Here is a 22,100-nt window from a genome sequence, read left to right on the forward strand (position 1 = left end):
ACACTGTATTATGGTCCCTCCAGCTCCCTATATACTGTATGATGGTTCCTTCATTTCCCTATATACCGTATGATGGTCCCCACAGTTTTCTATATACTGCATGATGGTCCTGAAAGCTCCCTATACACTGTATGATGGTCCCCACAGCACCTTATATACTGTATTTTGGTCCCCACAACCTTCTATATAGTGTAATTTGGGCTATGCACCTTATATACTGTATTACGGCCACCACTTCTCCTTATATATATTATGATGGTCCCTACAACCACATATAGGCTATGTGCGCACAGTGCATTTTTCGCGGCGTTTTTGCGCGTTTTTCGGGTGCGTTTTTGGCCTCAAAACTGCATGACTTAGCTTCCCCAGCAAAGTCTATGAGTTTTCATTTTTGCTGTCCGCACACAACTGTTTTTTTAAGCTGCGTTTTTGAGCTTGAAAAAAAAAATGGACATGTCAATTCTTTCCTGCGTTTTTCTGTGTTTTCGACCATGCAATGCATTGGGAAAACGCAGCAAAACGCAGAGATCAAAAACGCAGCAAAACGCAGCCAAAAACGCACCAAATCGCGGTAAAAACGCATGCGTTTTTTGATGCTTTTTTTCGACGCAGGTGCGTTTTTGTGCGTTTTTAGCGGCCAAAAACGCACAAAAACGCAGCGTCAAAAAAACGCAGCGTGCGCACATAGCCATACTGTATTATGTCCTCACTTCTCCCTAAATACACAGTATGATGGCCCCCATAACCTGTTATATACTGCATTATGACCCCACATCTCCCTATATACAGTGCTGGCCAAAAGTATTGGCACCCCTGCAATTCTGTCAGATAATACTCATTTTCTTCTTGAAAATGATTGCAATAACAAATTCTTCAGTATTACAGTCATATGAAAAAGTTTGGGCACCCCTATTAATGTTAACCTTTTTTCTTTATAACAATTTGGGGTTTTGCAACAGCTATTTCAGTTTCATATATCTAATAACTGATGGACTCAGTAATATTTCTGGATTGAAATGAGGTTTATTATACTAACAGAAAATGTGCAATCTGCATTTAAACAAAATTTGACAGGTGCAAAAGTATGGGCACCTCAACATAAAAGTGACATTAATATTTTGAAAATCCTCCTTTTGCAAAAATAACAGCCTCTAGTCGCTTCCTGTAGCTTTTAATGAGTTCCTGGATCCTGGATGAAGGTATATTTGACCATTCCGGTTTACAAAACAATTCCAGTTCAGTTAAGTTTGATGGGTCGCCGAGCATGGACAGCACGCTTCAAATCATCCCACAGATGTTCAATGATATTCAGGTCTGGGGACTGGGATGGCCATTTCAGAACATGTAATTGTTCCTCTGCATGAATGCCTGAGTAGATTTGGAGCGGTCTTTTGGATCCTTGTCTTGCTGAAATATCCATCCCCTGCGTAACTTCAACTTCGTCACTGATTCTTGCACATTATTGTCAAGAATCTGCTGATACTGAGTTGAATCCATGCGACCCTCAACTTTAACAAGATTCCGGTGTCGGCATTGGCTACACAGCCCCAAAGCATGATGGAACCTCCACCAAATTTTACTGTGGGTAGCAAGTGCTTTTCTTGGAATGCCGTGTTTTTTTGCCTCCATGCATAACGCCTTTTTGTATGACCAAACAACTCAATCTTTGTTTCATCAGTCCACAGGACCTTCTTCCAAAATGTAACTGTCTTGTCCAAATGTGCTTTTGCATACCTCAGGCGACTCTGTTTGTGGTGTGCTTGCAGAAACGGCTTCTTTCGCATCACTCTCCCATACAGCTTCTTCTTGTGCAAAGTGCGCTGTATTGTTGACCGATGCACATTGACACCATTCTGCAGCAAGATGATGCTGCAGGTCTTTGGAGGTGGTCTGTGGATTGTCCTTGACTGTTCTCACCAGTCTTCTTCTCTGCCTTTCTGATATTTTTCTTGGCCTGCCACTTCTGGGCTTAACAAGACTGTACCTGTGTTCTTCCATTTCCTTACTATGTTCCTCACAGTGGAAACTGACAGTTTAAATCTCTGAGACAACTTTTTGTATCCTTCCCCTAAACAACTATGTTGAATAATCTTTGTTTTCAGATCATTTGAGAGTTGTTTTGAGGAGCCTATAATGGCACTCTTCATAGGAGATTCAAATAGGAGAACAACTTGCAAGTGGCCACCTTAAATACCTTTTCTCATGATTGGATACACCTGCCTATGAAGTTCAAAGCTCAATGAGGTTACAAAACAAATTTAGTGCTTCAGTAAGTCAGTAAAAAGTAGTTAGGAGTATTCAAATCAAGAAATTGATAAGGGTGCCCATACTTTTGCACCTGTCAAATTTTGTTTTAAATGCAGATTGCACATTTTCTGTTAGTACAATAAACCTCATTTCAATCCAGAAATATTACTGAGTCCATCAGTTATTAGATATATGAAACTGAAATAGCTGTTGCAAAAACCCAAATTGTTATAAAGAATAAAGGTTGAACATTAATAGGGGTGCCCAACTTTTTCATATGACTGTATTATCTTCATTTATTTTGCTTGCAATGAAAAAACGAGAATGAAGCAAAAATCAACTCATTGATCATTTCATGCAAAACTCCAAAAATGGGCCAGACAAAAGTATTGGCACCCCTTAGCCTAATACTTGGTTGCACAACCTTTAGCCAAAATAACTGTGAACAACTGCTTCTGGTAACCATCAATGAGTTTCTTACAATGCTCTGCTGGAATTTTAGACCATTCATCTTTGGCAAACTGCTCCAGGTCCCTGAAATTTGAAGGGTGCCTTCTCCAAACTGCCATTTTGAGATCTCTCCACAGGTGTTTTATGGGATTCAGGTCTGGACTCATTGCTGGCAACTTTAGTAGTCTCCAGTGCTTTCTATCAAACCATTTTCTAGTTCTTTTTGAAGTGTGTTTGGGTCATTGTCCTGCTGGAAGACCCATGACCTCTGAGGAAGACCCAGTTTTCTCACACTGGGACCCTACATTATGCTGCAAAATTTGTTGGTAGTGTTCAGACTTCATAATGCCATGCACACGGTCAAGCAGTCCAGTGCCAGAGGCAGCAAAGCAACCCCAAAACATCAGGGAACCTCCACCATGTTTGACTGTAGGGACCGTATTCTTTTCTTTGAATGCCTCTTTTTTTCCTGTAAACTCTATGTTGATGGCTTTTCCCAAAAAGCTTTACTTTTGTCTCATCTGACCAGAGAACATTCTTCCAAAATGTTTTAGGCTTTCTCAGGTAAGTTTTGGCAAACTCCAGCCTGGCTTTTTTATGTCTCGGGGTAAGAAGTGGTATCCTACCATACAGTCCCCTTTTCATTCAGACGCTGACGGATAGTATGGGTTGACACTGTTATACCCTCGGACTGCAGGACAGCTTGAACTTGTTTGGATGTTAGTCGAGGTTCTTTATCCACCATCCGCACAATCTTGCGTTGAAATCTCTCGTCAATTTTTCTTTTCCTTCCACATCTAGGGAGGTTAGCCACAGTGCCATGGGCTTTAAACTTCTTGATGACACTGCGCACCGTAGACACAGGAACTTTCAGGTCTTTGGAGATGGACTTGTAGCCTTGAGATTGCTCATGCTTCCTCACAATTTGGATTCTCAAGTCCTCAGACAGTTCTTTGGTCTTCTTTCTTTTCTCCATGCTCAATGTGGTACACTCAAGGACACAGGACAGAGGTTGAGTCAACTTTAATCCATGTCAACTGGCTGCAAGTGTGATTTAGTTACTGCGAACACCTGTTAGGTGCCACAGGTAAGTTACATGTGCTGTTAATTACACAAATTAGAGAAGCATCACATGATTTTTCAAACAGTGCCAATACTTTTGTCCCCCCCCCCTTTTTATGTTTGGTGTGAAATTATATCCAATTTGGCTTTTTGACAATTTTTTTTTTTTTTCATTGAAGACAAATTAAATGAAGATAATACCAAAGAATTTGTGATTGCAATCATTTTCAAGAAGAAACTGAGTATTATCTGACAGAATTGCAGGGGAGCCAATACTTTTGGCCAGCACTGTATAGTATGATGGCTCCCACCAACTCTTATATACATCATTAAGGCCCACATTTTTCCTAATATATAGTTTCATGGCACCCCACAGTTCCCTATATATAGTATGATGGCATCCACAGCCTCTTGTACACTCTATTATGGCCCCCACAAATATATAATGTAAAAAAACAATAAAGATTATACTCACCTAATCCTGATTCCTGGCACCACAGCCTTCATCTCCTCTTCTGACTGCTATGGTGGGCCTGTAGAGGTAGTGTGGCGCCCCTGAGGCTCCAGTCACCACAGAGGAACTACACCTCAGTCAGAGGTGTGGGACCCCGTACCCTGGTAAGGAGGAGGCTGCAGATTGCAACACACACACTCACACCTGATTTAGCTACAGCTCATCAGGCCATGGTTCGGTTGACCAGCTTGGAGGTGGGGTTAGTTAGTGGGTGGACACTTAGAACTGTGTGGAGAAAGTGAAACTAGTCAGAAAAAGTCAGGAGGAGAATGTAGTAGGACGTGCAGCAGACAGGTCCTAGGGGACTTGAGCTGAAGAAGCTCACCCTAGGACCAAAAGGAGAAAAGGGGTCCTAGAGTCCATGGAAGTGCGCCATACATTCTCGTGGTCTTGTTCCACAACGGGCATACCAAGTGGAGCGACTAGGCTGCAAAGGGGAACGGCCCCTCAACTAGTAGAGAACAACAAGGCTCAGCTAGCAAACCAGAGGCTGAGGTTACTGCAAGTACCGAAGCCACATCCACATGTGGCTCCCTGGACTAGCCAGGTCGTCACAGGTAACACACAAACACCCCCACCCCTAGGGCAGTAACATTAGTCACACACAAAACCCTTGTTGCCTCCCTCCAGTGTCTGATGTCCACGCCAGGTGGGGGCGGAGCCAAGGTGGTTGGCTCCACCCACCAAGGAGTTCACAGGCCTGGAGGCGGGAAAAGTGTGAGTGAGCAGGGGCAGTTTAGTGTTGGAGGTTAAAGTGAAAGGAGTAAACACTTGGGTGTCTGGGTTGGAGACCAGGCACTGACAGCAAGGTTGGCAGACGGTGGTGGCCATCTGCAGGAGTGGTGGAGCAACGCGGAACCGTAGGACCGAGGTCGGGCGTTGGCCCGCCGGTACCGACCGGGGAGCGAAGTGAAGCCAGCACACACAGGCAGGGCCATCGGACCCCGACCAGGCTTGGAGCCGCCGACAACAGTCAAATCCGAATGTGACTGGAACCCCAGGGGTTTCTTAACAGCAAAAGTCCCGATTGAAGGCAACAGTCCACACCGTGAGGGTATACAGCCACCGCCAACGGCTAGAGACCCAAGGGCCAGCATCTGAGGGCAAAACGGGCTCCTCCAGTACCTATACACTGGGGAGCGGACTACCGTTGGGAATCCATCGTAGTTAACACAGGACACAAAGGTGCAGGGAGAGACAGCCACCATCACCTGTCCAGAGAAAGACACAGCAGCCAGCCGCGGGACCCGTCCATCCAGCCGTTTGGTTTATCGGAGACTTTGTGCCTCATTTGCTGAGGGAGTACACCTGTGCACTGCGCCGCGCTGTCCCTGCAACCCTGCACCTCACCGACCCTGCCTCCCCATCACATCACCGGGCCCCCGGGACCACCGGCCCCTACCCACGGAGGGGGAAAACAACATCCCAGCTGCTCCCTAACATTGCTCCCGGGATCCCCGTCACCAGCAGCAGTGGTGCCCATCTTCACCACGACCCATGGGTGGTGTCACGGACTAAATCCCCAAACCAAATCACCTCCCCTTTTCACTCACGGGCGAGGAGCGCCGCTCGAGTCCCCGGATCCGGCCCACCGCTCGAGCCACCGAGCAGCAGCCGCAGCAGTGCCGGACCCGAGCGTGGCGAGCGCGTCCCCTCCGCCCGCGACAACTTGGCGTCACGAACAGTATTGAGCCATCTACTTACCAGTAGAAGTGCGCCTTGTGGTCTCCGCCGGCGGCGTCCGGACGAAAATTTTGAAGCGCCGCCATCTTTGGCGCGAAAATCTCCAGCTCGAGCAAAGCCCCGCCCCCAAGAAACGGAAGTGCTGAAGAGTACCAAGGGGGGGCGGGTGAAAACCTGCCTGATGTAGCCGAGGCTATAAAAGCGGGGACGCCAGGACTCTGCAGACATTTGGTTCCTGGAAGTCTGCCAGCAAACATGTCCGTCCCGTCCGGTGATGCCGAGATCCCCGAGTCTGCACCAGGAACGGCGGCGTGGGTGGAGGCCCGGACCGAAGAGATGTGCTGCCACCTTCAAACCCAGGTCCGGTTTTTGATGGAGCGTTGGGTGGCCGAGATGGAGGAAGTGCGGAAACGCGAGGTGGAGGCAGTGTTGGAGGAGCGGGTAAGTGACCCACGCCCCTGTCTTCGAGAAGGACCGGCCGCTGCGGCTGAGGGGCTTGGCCTGCGTCCGCTCACCCTCCTGCCTCCCCCGCTATCCGTATCGGTTGCTGTTGCCCCTCCGCTCGGTCTGCTACCACCGACATCGGTAGCGGAAGCTAGCCCGTCCACCCTAGAGGACCGGCCTGGGGGCATTGTCCGGGAACGGCCTGAGTCCCTCCAGCTGCCATGGAAGATTCTGTGGGAGGTGCCCGTCCGTGACAAGGAGCCATCGGCCCCGGAAGTGGCCGCACCTGAAGCCGTCCCGGCTCCTGCAGTCCGCCCGGTCGTGGAAGAACCGGTCGCAGCAGGCCAGAAGGCCCAAACGGTGAGGCCAGCAGTCCCTGATTCCCGCGCCTCGGCTGAGGCTGCACCTGGTCGTCACTGCACAACGGCAGTTCAGGCTATGTCACCGCAGGACCCCCACAAGAGAGTACCGGTCGTGGCCGGTGTGGGTTCGGTCCAGCGGGGTCCAACCCGAGTGCAGGAGTCTGCCAACGCCCCTTATTGGGACAGGGAACCAAACCAGTTGGGCCGGGAGATTGCTGCCAGGGAGCAGCAGAGGGCCGAAGTGATGGCGAGGGTGATTAAGAAGAAAGATGCACTCCGCCATGCCACCTTTCGGATGCGGGGCCCGGTGTACGAGGGCCAAGTCCGGCAGTTTGACCAGCGGAGAGGGTTCGGCTTCATCTACGACCCGGGCCTGGAGGCCGAAGTATTTGTGGCTCACCGCGATGTGAACTCGCACCTCCCCACGGGCCACCCAGGTCGCGATCTGTTGCCGGGCGACCTGGTAACGTACACCCAACACTGCGGGGAGAGGGGCTGGTTCGCCCTGGATGTAAAGCAAAGGGAGAGCCGCGGAGTGCAGATGCGGCCCCAGCCCCCTCCCTCCACCGAGCCGTCCGGATATGGAGCCGGAAGAGGTCCTGGATGAGTGTGCCACGTAGTGGCAGCGGCTCACCGTTGCATGCAGTTGTCCCCGTTGGGACCCTCAGCACCGAGTTTGAATGAATCAGAAAATTAACCGAGTTTCACCTGATTGTCTGCAGTGATTATCCCGGCCGTTGCCGGCAAGTTGTCCCCGGAGGGACATTATATGTTTAAAGTATGCATGAGGAACTGCTCATGGACAAGGCCGAGAACTTGCAGGCCACCCACGAACTTGTGGGCTTGTAAATAAGTTGAGGGGTGATTTTCCATCAGTGCCGCCTCCGGAGAGGCAGATTGGAGGAAGGGCCCGCAGCGGAGTAGGCTGGGGCCCGGCCACCACCAGGACCGGTGGCCATCCTCTGGGGGTCAGGGGTCCCCCAAGGACGTAAGGTCCCCTGAAATGACATCCGGGTGCGAGTCACCGTACCCGTTCCCGCTCGGGCAGCCTAAACCTGGACTGGGGTCAAGGGGTGCCGCCCACTTCTTAGGGGCAGCATCAGGGCTAGGTTGCTTGGGTGGGAGAGTGGAAGACGTCCATTCGTCCGTCAGTAATAAAAATGTTTTTATGTGTAACGTTAAAATTGACCTGACAAATATGCGTATGTTGAGATGTTGATTGTTAAATGTTATTTATATCCCCTTTTCTACAGTTTTGAAAACAAAAATAAAACCGGTGATGGACAGGCAGCCCGCGGACAGTCTGCATTTTACCAAGGGGGAATGTGGCGCCCTGGACTAGCCAGGTCGTCACAGGTAACACACAAACACCCCCACCCCTAGGGCAGTAACATTAGTCACACACAAAATCCTTGTTGCCTCCCTCCAGTGTCTGATGTCCACACCGGGTGGGGTTGGCTCCACCCACCGAGTTCACAGGCCTGGGGGCGGGAAAAGTGTGAGTGAGCAGGGGCAGTTTAGTGTTGGAGGTCAAAGTGAAAGGAGTAAACACTTGGGTGTCTAGGTTGGAGCCCAGGCACTGACAGCAAGGTTGGCAGACGGTGGTGGCCGTCTGCAGGAGTGGTGGAGCAACGCGGAACCGTAGGACCGGGGTCGGGCGTTGGCCCGCCGGTACCGACCGGGAAGCAAAGTGAAGCCAGCACACACAGGCAGGGCCATCGGACCCCGACCAGGCTTGGAGCCGCCGACAACAGTCAAATCCGAATGTGACTGGAACCCCAGGGGTTTCCTAACAGCAAAAATCCCGATTGAAGGCAACAGTCCACACCGTGAGGATATACAGCCACCGCCAACGGCTAGAGACCCAAGGGCCAGCGCCTGCGGGCAAAACGGGCTCCTCCGGTACCTATACACCGGGCAGCGGACTACCGTTGGGAATCCATCGTAGTCAACACAGGACACAAAGGTGCAGGGAGAGAGCCACCATCACCTGTTCAGGGAAAGACACAGCAGCCGGCTATGGGACCCGTCCATCCAGCCGTTTGGTTTACCGGAGACTTTGTGCCTCATTTGCTGAGTGAGTACACCTGTGCCATCCGGCACTGCGCCGCGCTGTCCCTGCAACCCTGCACCTCACCGACCCTGCCTCCCCATCACATCACCGGGCCCCGGGACCACCGACCCTTACCCACGGAGGGGGAAAACAACATCCCAGCTGCTCCCTACCATCGCTCCCGGGATCCCAGTCACCAGCAGAGGTGGTGCCCATCTTCACCACGACCCGTGGGTGGCGTCACGGACTAAATCCCCAAACCAAATCACCTCCCCTTTTCACTCTCGGGCGAGGAGCGCCGCTCGAGTCCCCGGATCCGGTCCACCGCTCGAGCCACCGAGCAGCAGCCGCAGCAGCGCCGGACCCGAGCATGGCGAGCGCGTCCCCTCCACCCGCGACACACACACATCCACTGAAAAGGTGACCACAAAAGGCCAAGGGATAGAGCTTCAAGCCACCCAACAGGGTCCGCGGACACCAGCTCAGGGCTCTATGTTAGGGTGCAGGGTGGGAGGGAGAAGCCAGCGCAGGAAGTCAACCAGGGAAGGTATACAGAAGGGAACACCGGTCTTGGCCTCCGAACTACCCGGGATCGGCTGGAGCCCCATCACAGCAGGTCTCAGTGCTCCAAGGGCAGCATCTCAAACTGTGAGCAAAATAACTGGGACTGCAACCCCCTGTGTCTTGGAATTATTTGCCAAACACAATTTGCCCGAAGGACAACAAGAGGTACCCTAACTAAAGACCTAATCAAATAAACTTTATTAAATTATATAAATGGACAAGGACTAAAAATGGTAGGTGGGAGGCCAATTCCATATTAGATGAGTGCGGCCGCGGACCGACACTACTCTGGATAATTCCTAACGTAATATGGCTGACTATCACCTACACTGCCTGTTAAAAACTACCTAACAGCTAATAGCCTCCCCGACATGTTTCGCCATGACTGGCTTCATCAGGGGGCTGAGGCTATAGCTACCTCTTTTTTGCTTTTGCCTGACTTCACTCTCAGAATAATATGCTTCCTGACATCTGGTGATAAATTTGGCTTTGTGTTTGCCATGTTTTTATCCTTAGAGCTAACAACCATTTGCTTCCAGTTTACTAAAATCACAAGGAAAATGACATAACAACAACCAGACAGAAGTATTCACACCTTATATATACAGACATTCGCTTTAAAGTATGTTTGCAGCAGCTTTTCAACAGTTCCTAGAAGCTAGATGTAGATACCTTAGGTGAACAGCTAGTACAGTCAATTGTAATTAAGTCATCAATTCCTGATCTTCCAACAATGATTACATACCCTCTCTCAATTCTCTGTCAATCTTCTGGACAGCTTTTTTGCCTGATAGGAGCCCGGTGACATCCATTAGTTCAGATCCAGATGGCACTCTGTAACTAAATTCACCAAAAGGAGTCATTTTAGCATGAAATGATGATCTAGTGCTAAACCATGTAGTGACCAAAACCAGTGAAATGGATGTATATGGCAGTCAGATAATTAATTGAACCCAGTATTCAATAGAAATGTTAGAAAATAACATGTAGCAGTTTGCCTTTGACTGTTTTTTTGAGAACCAGTGAAACTAGGTTAGGTGCTACACTAGAAGAATAAAAATAATGGATGAAAGGACCAATGCAGAGGGGACTACTGAATCTTGTCTATATCCTTCTATATCCTATATCCTTCTGATAAGTTTAAATAATTCACCATGTTCACATTTCCTATTTAGTCGTAAAAGCAGCTAATATGAAGGATAGAGTGTTAGGTAATGGAGAATAAATATTTTTGGGAAACACTTAAAGGGAACCTGTCAAGTAAAAAAAATGCAATTAACCTGCAGTTATGGGATAATTTTAAGATTGAGAGCATTTAAAAACTTCCTGGCCACTGAATACTGAAATACTGAAAGCACAGCTACTTAGAGGAAAAAAACTTTTTTCCTCCCTGCAGCCTCAGGCTTTCGGCCATAGAGGTGCACCTGAGGCAGTTTCAGTCACCGTTCAATATACAGTGAATGGCGGCTGACTGACAGCTGGCTCTGCATTATCTCAGTGCAGTGCAAACAGAAAGCCAAAGGCTGCAGGGAAGAATAAAGTTAATTTCCTTCCGAGTAGATTTAGAATGCTAGGTTAATAGCATTTTTGACAGGACAGATTCCCTTTAATAAGGCCATATATACGGCTTTATTTCTCCTTTCTGGATACTAATATACTACAGATATTAAATAGTGCTATATACAGTATTGGTAAACAGGATTTGTAAAACTTTTATAGTACATGCTTTATTTTGTCCCTATGTCTTGCATATTGAGTAGGTTTTTTTTAATTTACCCAAATAGAAAAAACCCTCAGGAATGTAAAACTACAAAATGAGTTCTTTGCTACAATTTTGGGGGTATTTGAAAACCAAATCATACATATCTTTCTGCAACATTCTGGCTTATTCTAAAGGCCGCATTACACGCTGCAATATCGTGACCGATATCGCTAGCGTGCGTACCCGCCCCCATCGGTTGTGCGACATGGGCAAATCGCTGCCCGTGACGCACAACATTGTCCAGACCTGTCACACTACTTACCTGCCCTGCGACGTCGCTGTGACCGGCGAACCGCCTCCTTTCTAAGGGGGTGGTTCATTCAGCATCACAGCGACGTCACAGCTGCGTCACTGAACCGCCGCCCAATAGAAGCGGAGGGGCGGAGATGAGTGGGACGAACATCCCGCCCACCTCCTTTCTTCCGCATTGCGGGCGGGAGGCAGGTAAGGAGAGGTTCCTCAGTCCTGCGGTGTCACACGTACCGATGAACAAGGAACAACATCGTTATTGCTGCAGCAATGATATTAGAGAATGGACCCCCATGTCACCGATGAGCGATTTTGCACGTTTTTGCAACAATGCAAAATCGCTCAAAGGTGTCATACGCAACGGCATCGCTAAAGCGTCCGGATGTGCGTCACAAATTCCGTGACCCCAACGAGATCGCTTGAGCGATGTCGCAGCGTGTAAAGCGTCCTTTAGTAAAAGGTTACTTTTTAAAATACTTTTTATTTTAATTTCCTTTGTAGATTCTTTGTTTGCTGTAAGTCATTAATACATTTTTTCTTACATATCATGCGGCAATTCTGGGCGGCTGTTGGCTGATATTTTTAGGCTGGGGGCTCCCAATAACGTGTGTCTCTCAATCCTGAGAATACCAGCCCTCAGCTGTGTGGCTTTATCTTGGCTGGGTATCAAAATTGGGGGGACCACACACCATTTTTTTTTAATTATTTATTTATTGTACTGCACGATATAGACCCACCCTGTGATTGGTTGCCATCTGACAGCTGTCACTCAGCATGGAGGCGTGTCTGACTGCAACCAATCATAGGTGCCAGTGGGTGGGGGTAGCAGTGAATATGAGATGAGGCAAATGAGTGGGTGAAGTGAATATGCGATGAGCCTAATGAGCGGCAGGCACTTTCAGAAGCAGGAGAGGCCGTGGGAGCGGTGTGACAGCCGTGCCGCGCTGGTGATCAGTGAGTATGAAGGAGAGAGGGGGAGAGGGAGAGACTGAGAGAGAGACTGAGACTGACAGAGGGAGAGAGACCGATAGAGAGAGAGACTGAGAAAAACAGAGAGAGAGAGAGACCGAGAGACCTGCATTTTTGTTGACAAGAACAGATCCAAAATGCAACCAAAATGCAGTGAAAACGCACAGCTAAAAATTTTGGTTGCGTTTTGACACACCTCATTCATTTCAATGGGTGGAAAATGCAAAGAAAACACAATGAAGTGACATGCTGCTTTTTTTTACGCACTGATTTTGACAAATATTTCTCAAAGAAAACGCCGCCTAAAAATAGCAACGTGTGCATAGAAATTTCTGATTTATCATAGACTTTGTTGGGGAAGCACTGGGCATTTTGTCAATGACAAAGTGCAGTCTAAATTGCAACCAAAACACAAGAAGAAAAGGCAACGTGCACACATGGCCTAAAATAGGAAAGGCTTATTCTTATTTCATGTCAGATAGTGAGAAAACATGCAGATGTGTATTTTTAGATAGTGTGTGTAAACTACTGGTTCCAACTGTATATACATATATATATATACATATATATACATATATATATATATATATATTAGTGCAACATGAGGACGCTTCAGGACAAAAGGGTACTTTACACGCTGCGATATCGGTACCGTGGGCCAAACATACCGCCCACCTCCTTCCATCCTCATTGCCGGCGGGACGCAGGTATGGTGAGTTTCCTCGTTCCTCCGGTGTCACACATAGCGATGTGTGCTGCTGCCGCAGCAACTACAAACAACCTCGCTACACACCTGTCAACGATTTTTGGTGTTGGAGCGACCTCTCCAACACCAACTATTTTTACCTCTTTTGCGATCGTTTTAGGTTTCTCAGAGGTGTTACATGCTGCGATGTCGCTAACGACGCCGGATGTGCGTCACAAACGTCGTGACCCCGATGATATATTGTTAGTGATGTCGCTTCGTGTAAAGCACCCTAAACACTGCCTAAAAGATGGTGTTTGAACATGCCCCTTGAGACAATGTTTCTAGAGGAGCATGCCACATTGTTTTTACGATTTTGTATAAATCAGTAAAATACCCTCTACATGCCGGTGTATGCAATCGGAGGCTTACAGAATAAATTATGTGCCCACAGCAGTCTATGAATCTCATACTATGGATCTGCAATATACATAGCCTATGAGCCCTAATGCTTCTTCTAGTTTAAAGTTTACCTAAATCAAAAGATAGAATTCTCGAAAATTGTTAGAAACTGAAATATATTAGAATATTACCCAAGTTTTGAATCAAAATGTAACTTAAATAAAAGGGTAACATACCGGTTTTCATCTTGTCGATCTCCACCAGTAACCCAAAAGTCCTGTATAAAGAAAAAACAGGTTATTATTAAAAAATCTGTCTTTTATCTTATCTTAATTTTCCATTTCGATCATCTGTAAGGCACCATATTATACCGCAGGGCAGGGGTGCACAAAGCTGCTCTCAGCTCCTAGCCTGATGCTTTCATTGTGATGTCATCATGCCACTTTTGTCATCTAGAAGGTGCTCAACCAGAAGACGGTGGAAGCAACATCATGGAGGATTGTTTGGAGAAGGGAATGATTATTTTTTTTTTTTTACACGGTGGGGGAGCGCATTAAGGAGGATAAGGTGGGATGGTTGATATTCTCCAACCTGATGTAGATGACCATTCCCATAGGTCAACAATATGTTAGACCTGATAAACCTTATTAAGGAAAAGAGAATCTCACCACATTTTGCTCTCACTTTGATAAGATGGAAGTAAAACCTGCATTTGTTTTTACATAGCTGGATAAGTTCCATTTTTGTAAAACTGCTGGAAAACATCTTATTTGCTAATGATACACTGTATTATTTTAAATACTTGCATTTGTAATATTCTATTATTTTTCTTTTGTTTTTCCCATAACCAAAAGGTCATCTTATAGTGTTAGGAGGATATTACAGATGGCTCTGACCACTTCATTCTGAGCATTGGCGATTGTATTAGCTAACAGTGTGTTAGTCTATAGTCCCCAGGACAGAACTGAAATTATAGCTCCAATGCCAATTTTAGCACAAACAGAAGCAATGGTGCAATTCTAAAAACAATCATTGTACAATCTATGATCTGGCACATACAGCAAACTATAAAACGGCTTTTGTATCACCGCGTGTAGATACAAGCGCTTCCTTAAGTCATTTCAGAGTGACAGAACAGATTGCAGCTCAGCTGTAACAATAGCTATGAATTAGTTTCTGTAAATCCTGGCTTTCACGCCACATTAATGTCCACTTTGCTCTGGTCATACTGAAATCTGCAGAATGAAGTAGAGAAAGGCTGCCTTATTACAATACGTTCTGCTCTGTTAGACACTGAACTTGAACTATTGAGCGAAATCATGCATTGGTGTGGAGAGGCCCCTTCTTCACCTACATTCTTTAAAGATGAAAGCATTTCAGAGCCCTTTATAGGAATTTATTCAGTGGAGAGATTGCAGTACACATATGCTTTGAGCAATGCTGCTGTCAAATGAGCCGTGATATCTCACTCTACAAGTGCACTCCTATCACAGATATTACAGTGGGGGAGGAAAGAATTAGTACTTCACTTCAGTTCAAGTTAAAAGAAAACTGTTCTCATTATGCTGTTAAACTGGCCGATCCATCAACCTTCGAAGGGAAGAATATCCTGCATTTGTCCCACCAAGGTAATGATTTTAGAGTTTTAGAGTGCAGACGTCTATTGCCAGCGGTAACAGTAAATATTAGAACAAAGTAACTCAAAAGTGACACTTATGAAGTATAAAGCACTGACTATCAGAGATGGACATTGGGATTTAACTAGTTAACATGGGTGGGTGTGTGGCGCCCATGAAGTGTCAGGTGCCACAGGGTATTGCTGGGTGCTGGTAAATACCATTCAAACACACACATCTATGCCCTTTTTCCCAGATTAGGTAACAGGCTAGAGACGGATCTGATTGATGGCCACCTATTGGTCAGGACTTATCCAATCTGCTAGTCAGAAACCTGGGAGGAGGAGGGGCTAGTCAGTGCAGTTGACGGGAGACAGTCATCTAGTCAGTCAGGCGGTCAGTCAGAAGTCGACGTTCAAACGGAGAGTGTGAAGTGACTTGTCGGGCTAAAGGACTACGGTCGCCAGGGAGAGTATGGTGTGAGTACTACGGGACCAGGCATCGGTGGTGTTCAGAGCCCTAGTTCAGGAAGACGCTTCAAGCTCACCTGACAAATCTGCCCGGTGAGGGAATCATCAAGGTTCCTCACCAACATTAGTGTCCAGTGCACAGCAGCAAAGAGGGAACCCGGGAACTGGGACAGATGTCCAACCCAAGAGAGATTCAAGCTGCCTGCCATCCGCCCCAGGACTGTGACAACAGGAGGGGACCCCAGAACGCTTCAAGCCACGGGGACCCACCAACTACAGACGGGTGCATGGAAGTAAAGTTCACTAGGTCACTACACTGGCACTGGGATCAAGGGAATACCGGATTACCTAAGGCCCAGATTTTATTTTTATTTTCCTTTTATTCCCTCTTTTTTTAAGCGACCCCCAGGGTCACGGAACTGGGCACCGGCCACCTGTGACACGTCCCCATGATTCAAGGCCCGGGACTGAGTCCCCCACAGGCCCTGGGTGCGTCAGGTGGATCACAGATCCATCAGCACCTGTTAACTACTTAAATCCAGCTGTTAGATGCACATGTTGGCTGATTAGATCAGCCAAAATATGTGGGAAAACATGCAAACTTGCCGTGCCAGTCCGCATCAAAGGTATAGACATGACCAATGACGTACTGGTACGTCACAGGTCGTGAAGAAGTTAATTCGAACTATTAACACTAGAACTACTGAGGTAGTCATTTTGACTACTTTGCACCATGTATTTCTATATAGGTGTCACGAGTCCAGTAGTTCTAGTGTTAAAAAGAAGCTGTGGCTCGTTGGGACTAGAGTGAAAGTCTTCCTCAGAATCTTGCTCTTCATGTTCTAAATCAGGTGTACAGTATCTTCAAGTTTCTTTGGAGGTGAAAGGACAGGTATTCCTGGACCATGAGGCACAGGGAGAGTGGCTGACGGGAAATCCGGGTATATGGTATATCGTGTTAGGTTATGGAGTCAGTGTTTGTAATAAATTGAATATTTTAGATATTCTTACTGAGTATATAAAAATCATTTCTTACTTTCTAACAATTTTACCCTTGCAGACCTGTGTTTTCTATACACTACAGTAGTGTGAACATACCCTAATAGCTTTATTACCGGTAATACTACAGTTCTACTATTCACCATTACTATTGCTCAAAGAGAAGTGCACGCCTTGCCAGAAACCATGAAGTAAGGAGATTGGAGAGCATTGTGCTGCTTAAGAGACAACTTTTATAACCCTATAATGTCCAAGAACATTTTTCAAATCTCACATACAGTAATAACATATCCCAGTTATTCTGAGATTGTTTATAGTGAGACATTGTACTTTATGATAGTAGTAAATTTATGTCATTATGTTTTGTGCTTTTTTTTTTATATAATATCTGAAATTTCAAACTCTGAATGCCTATACCCTTAAACTAGATAGTCATACTACATAAATAGTTAAATAAGTAATATTTGTCGACAAAGTTCAAATTACCTTTTATTTTGTTAGGCTGCTCAAAGGGTTACAATTTCAGCAGTATTTTTGGAACCAAATTTGTAAAACCTATTTTTTTTGCACACATATTCCATTTTCAAGTGACTTTAGCCAGAAAACCACTAAAAAGTGATACTATTTTAAAAAACTGCACCCTCAAAGTATTCAAAACTCCTGTCAGGAAATGTTTTAGCCCTTCAGGTAATATTGCATTGCCTGAAATTTTTGATTTTCACAAAAGGTAATAAAAGAAAATTATTAACACAATTTGTTATGCAATTTCTTTCTAATTAGGTAATACCCCATGCGTGGTTATATATTTCTGTTTGGGAAATGGCAGAGCTCAGAAGGAAATGAGTGCCAGAACACATAGAGTTTATCACAAAAATGAATAAACCAGTCACATTTTTTTAAAAAAAATATTTTATTGTATCTTTTCATGGGTGAACACTGACGGTATGACACTTTCGTACAATGTACAATAGTAAGTGTACAGCTTGTATAAGAGGGTAAATTTGGTGTGTCCTCTAAATAACTCAACAAACAACCATTAATGTCTAAACCACTGACAACAAAAGTGAATACACCCCTAAATGAAAATGGCCAATTGTGCTCATTTCCCCTTCTCGTTGACATGAGACTTATTACTGTTACAAGGTCTCAGGTGTGAATGGGGAGCAGGTGTGTTACATTTGGAGTTATCATTCACACACCCTCTTATACTGGTCACTGGATATTTAACATGTCTCCTCATGGCAATGAATTCTCTGAGGATCTGAAAAAAAGAATTGCTGCTTTACATGAAGATGGCCTAGGCTATAAGGACATTGCCAACACCTTGAAACTGAGCTGCAGCATGGAGGACAAGCTGTTTAACAAGACAGGTTTTACTCAGAACAGGACTCGCCATGGACAACCAAAGAAGTTGAGTACACATGATGAGCGTCATATCCAGAAGTTGTCTATTCAAAATAGATATGAGTGCTGCGGGCATTGCTTCAGAGGTTAAAGGGGTGGGAGGTCAGCCTGTTAGGGCTCAGACCATATGCTGCACACGGCATCAAATTGGTCTGCATGGCTGTCATCCCAGAAGGAAGCCTCTTCTAAACATGATGCAAAAGAAAGCCTGCAAAAGATTTGCTGAAGACAAGCAAACTAAGGACATGGATTACTGAAACCAAGTCCTGTGGTCCGATGAGACCATGGTAAACTTATTTGATTCAGGTGGTGTCAAGCATGTGCGGCGGCAACCAGGTGAAGAGTACAAAGACAAGTTCCTACAGTCAAACATTGGTGTGGGATTTTCATGATTTTGGGCTGCATGAGTGCTGCCGGCTGTGGGGAGTTACAATTCATTGAGAGAATCATGAATGTCAACATGTACTGTGACATACTGAAGCAGAACATAATCCCCTGCCTTTTGAAACTGGGCCGTAGGGCAGTATTACAACATAACAATCCCAAACATACCTCTAAGATGACCAGTGTCTTGCTAAAGAAACTGATGGTAAAGGTGTTGGTCTGGCCAAGCATGTCTCCAGACCTAAACCCTATTAAGCATCTGTGGGGCATCTTCAAATGGAAGGTGGAGGAGCGCAAGTTCTCCAACATCCACCAGCCCTGCGATGTTGTCATGGAGGATGAAAGAGGATTCCTGTAGCTCTTGTGAGTCTCTAATGAACTCCATGCCCAAGAGAGTTAAGGCAGTGCTTGAAAGTAATTGTGGCCACACAAAATATTGACACTTTGGGCATAATTTGGCCATTTTCAGTTACGGTGTACTCACTTTTGTTGCCAGAAGTTTAGACATTAATAGCTGTGTGTTAAGTTATTTAAAGGGCACACCACATTTTCACTATAATACGAGCTGTACACTGACTACTTTTTTTTTACATTGTATCAAAGTATCATCACTTCAATGTTGTCCCATGAAAATATAAAATAAAATATTTACAAAAATATGATGGGTGTACTCACTTTTGTGATATACTGTATTTTCTTTGAATTAATTGTGAGCACCATTGTCAGAGTCCTTGAGGTATCACAACCATAAAAATACTCACAAGTGACCCCATTTCAGAAACTTCATTACTTAAGGAATCAATCTAGCTAGCTGTACGGTTAGTATTCTGAATTCACACATGCATCACAGAATTTTATAACATTGGGTCATGGAAAAAAAAAAATAATTTTTACATTTTATATTACCTTCAAATTTTTGATTTTCACAAGGGGTAATAGGAGAAAATGTACCCTACTAACAATTTCTCCTGGATGCGGTCATACCCCATATACTCTACGTATGTGGGTTTGTTTTGTGCGGGATGATTTAAAGTTTTTTATTGATACCATTTTCTGAATACATAAAATTATAATTGCTTTTCATTCAGATTTTTTGGACACAGAATGAACGGAAGCCAGCCATTCAGGAATGGGTGTTATTTATTATTTTTTCACCATTATATGTGTGGCTTTGTTCTTCAATTTATTCAATTATAGCAATACCAGTTTTTTTTTTTTATAGATTTTTTTATGTAAGATATAGAAATACAGGTTTTTTATGCTTTGCTTCTTATGCGCACCAAAAACAATATGTTACAAAAAATAATTTGGTTTGCATCACTATATTCCGAGAGCTGTAACTTTTATTTTTATGCTTACAGAGCCATATCAGGACTTACTTTTTGCAGGACAAGTCGACTTTTTCAGTGATGCCATTTGTTTTTACATATGACTTTTTATTTGCTTTTTAATGCATTCTCTAGGTGTCAGCATGATGACAAATTGACATTTTTAACAGATTTTTTTTTTTTTTTTTACAGTGTTCAACCAGATAAATTAAATGAGGTTTTATAGTTTGTCTCCTGCTGATGACAATTACGCGTACGTTGTTAATTTTTGTTTTTGAAAAAAACCCTTTGTTTTCTAATGGTAAAGTAGTTTTCCACAATTTTCATGCTTTTATGTATTTTTGCTTTACATTTTCACAATTTTTATTGGACTTTTTTTTATACTTTCTTACTTAGATTCACTATGGCACTTGTACTGTACTTTTAATGCTCTGAACGCTGGTATATAAACTACAATTCTTCTGTATACTTCTGTACTATACTGATACTTGGCCTGTTAGGCCCTGCTTATAGAGGGCCTGGTAGGCCACTGTACACTAAGGCCATTATTTGACCTTAGTTACCATGGTAACTATCAACTCTTGTAACCTCGTGACCGCAATTGTGGGGTGCCAATGGACTTAAAGAGGAAGCAACCTCCACTGCTAACCTTTTAGATGATTCTATTGTTATAGAAAGAGACACCTAGGAAGTTATACATCCCAGATCAGTGCATAAACTAGTTGTAGATTAGGATGTTAGCAGGTTAGCAGAGTGTTAGCTATCGTACACAGCTGATGTATTTTTGTGGTTGAAGGGTTAAAGAATATGCATTAAAGGTTTTTTCTGGTGATAACACAAACCTTCCACTGGAACCTTCCACTGGAAATCACTAAAGTACAGGCGCTTCTCGCCATTGACCTGGACTAAAGGCCACTTTACACACAGCGACATCGCTAGCGATGTTGCTGGTGAAAGCACCCGTCCCCGTCGGTTGTGCGTCATGGGCAAATCGCTGCCCGTGGCGCACAACATCGTTAGTCCCCGTCACACATACTTACCTGCTTAGTCACGTCGCTGTGGCCGGCAAACCGCCTCCTTTCTAAGGGGGAGGTTCGTTCGGCGTCACAGCAGTGTCACTAAGCGGCCGCCCATTAGAAGCAGAGGGGCGGAGGTGAGCGGCCGGAACATACCGCCCACCTTCTTCCTTCCTCATTGCCGGTGGCCACAGGTATGATGTTGTTCCTCGTTCCTGCGGTGTCACACATAGTGATGTGTGCTGCCACAGGAACGACGACCAACCTGCGTCCTGCAACAGCAATGATATTTCAGATTAGAACGACGTGTCAACGATCAACGATATGGTGAGTAATTTTGATCGTTAGCGGTCGTTCGTGCATTTCACACGCAACAACGTCGCTAAAGAGGCCGGATGTGCGTCATGAATTCCATGACCCCAATGACATCTCGTTAGCGATGTCGTTGCGTGTTAAGCCCCTTCTAGTCCCGAGCGAATTTCGGACAGTGATGGTGCACATCCTCACAGCTACCAAAAGCTAAATAGCGAGTTATTGGAGAAATCCTGAGTGTCCGTCATTGTCCGAAATTACAGCACTGGTCAATGACAACTATCTTCCTGAGAAATTAATCACCTCTTCCACTAACAAGATACCCCAATTCCTCAAAAAATGAGATAGCTGGCTATCCTTCAGATTAAATACTGTGGATGTAGAGATTTAATATTACTGGTAACACACAGGTACAAACTGATGTCATCACCCCTTCCCCATTTTCCCAAATAATTTGTTATTGTGATAAGAAGTATTATCACTGTTTAAACATATATGGTGTAATATATAATTTTATATTCTAATAAAAATGTAATGTTTAAAAAAAAAAAAAAAAACACGCAAAAAAATATACCCTGTCAGATGTATTGCTTAGATATGTAAGCAGGCGTGTCGGAGAACTGGACCGGCGACATTGAAAAAACAATGCAATTTGTGGTTAGTACAATATAAGTAGAAGTCTAAAAAAAATGATTTTGGAAGATCTCTTATAAAATATCACATTTTTATCATTGGGACAATTAAACTGCTTGAACAACCCCTTCTCATTCCTCTTGTTTGCCCCAGGAAAATAAATAAGCCTATACTCAGCCGACGGTGCGATCGCGGTTCCAGCGATGTCTGAAGTCTCGGCCCAGGGCTTAGTTGACACTATTGTGACCAGTCAGTGCCAGGGGTCTGTCTCCTTGCCTTTGGACAATTCAGCAGGAAGTTAGCGCCGCGCTCACATCCTGCACAAATGTCCGAAGGTGTGGAGACAGACGCCAGGCGCTGATTGGTTGCAGAGCGCACGTGTTCATAATAGTGTCAACTAAGTCTTGGGACTGAGACCTCAGACATCACTGGAACTGCGGTCACACCAGGTTTTGCTCAGCTCACCACGTTCTGCTGAATTCTTGTGTGCCA

At 45.3% G+C, this 22,100-nt stretch overlaps 1 protein-coding gene across 2 annotated transcripts in view; it reads right to left on the reverse strand.

Moving 5' to 3' along the window:
• P3H2 (prolyl 3-hydroxylase 2) overlaps positions 1 to 22,100 on the reverse strand; it is a 285,452-nt gene that overhangs the window by 38,657 nt on the left and 224,695 nt on the right. For both annotated transcript variants that reach the window (XM_075340475.1, XM_075340477.1), the window contains 2 exons: positions 13,683 to 13,723; positions 10,125 to 10,219 (listed from right to left, as the gene is read on the reverse strand). In XM_075340475.1, the coding sequence (XP_075196590.1) occupies positions 10,125 to 10,219; positions 13,683 to 13,723 (136 nt within the window). The remainder of the gene's footprint in view (positions 1 to 10,124; positions 10,220 to 13,682; positions 13,724 to 22,100) is intronic.

Source organism: Anomaloglossus baeobatrachus, chromosome 3 (assembly GCF_048569485.1).
Source record: "Anomaloglossus baeobatrachus isolate aAnoBae1 chromosome 3, aAnoBae1.hap1, whole genome shotgun sequence".
NCBI lineage: Eukaryota > Metazoa > Chordata > Amphibia > Anura > Aromobatidae > Anomaloglossus > Anomaloglossus baeobatrachus.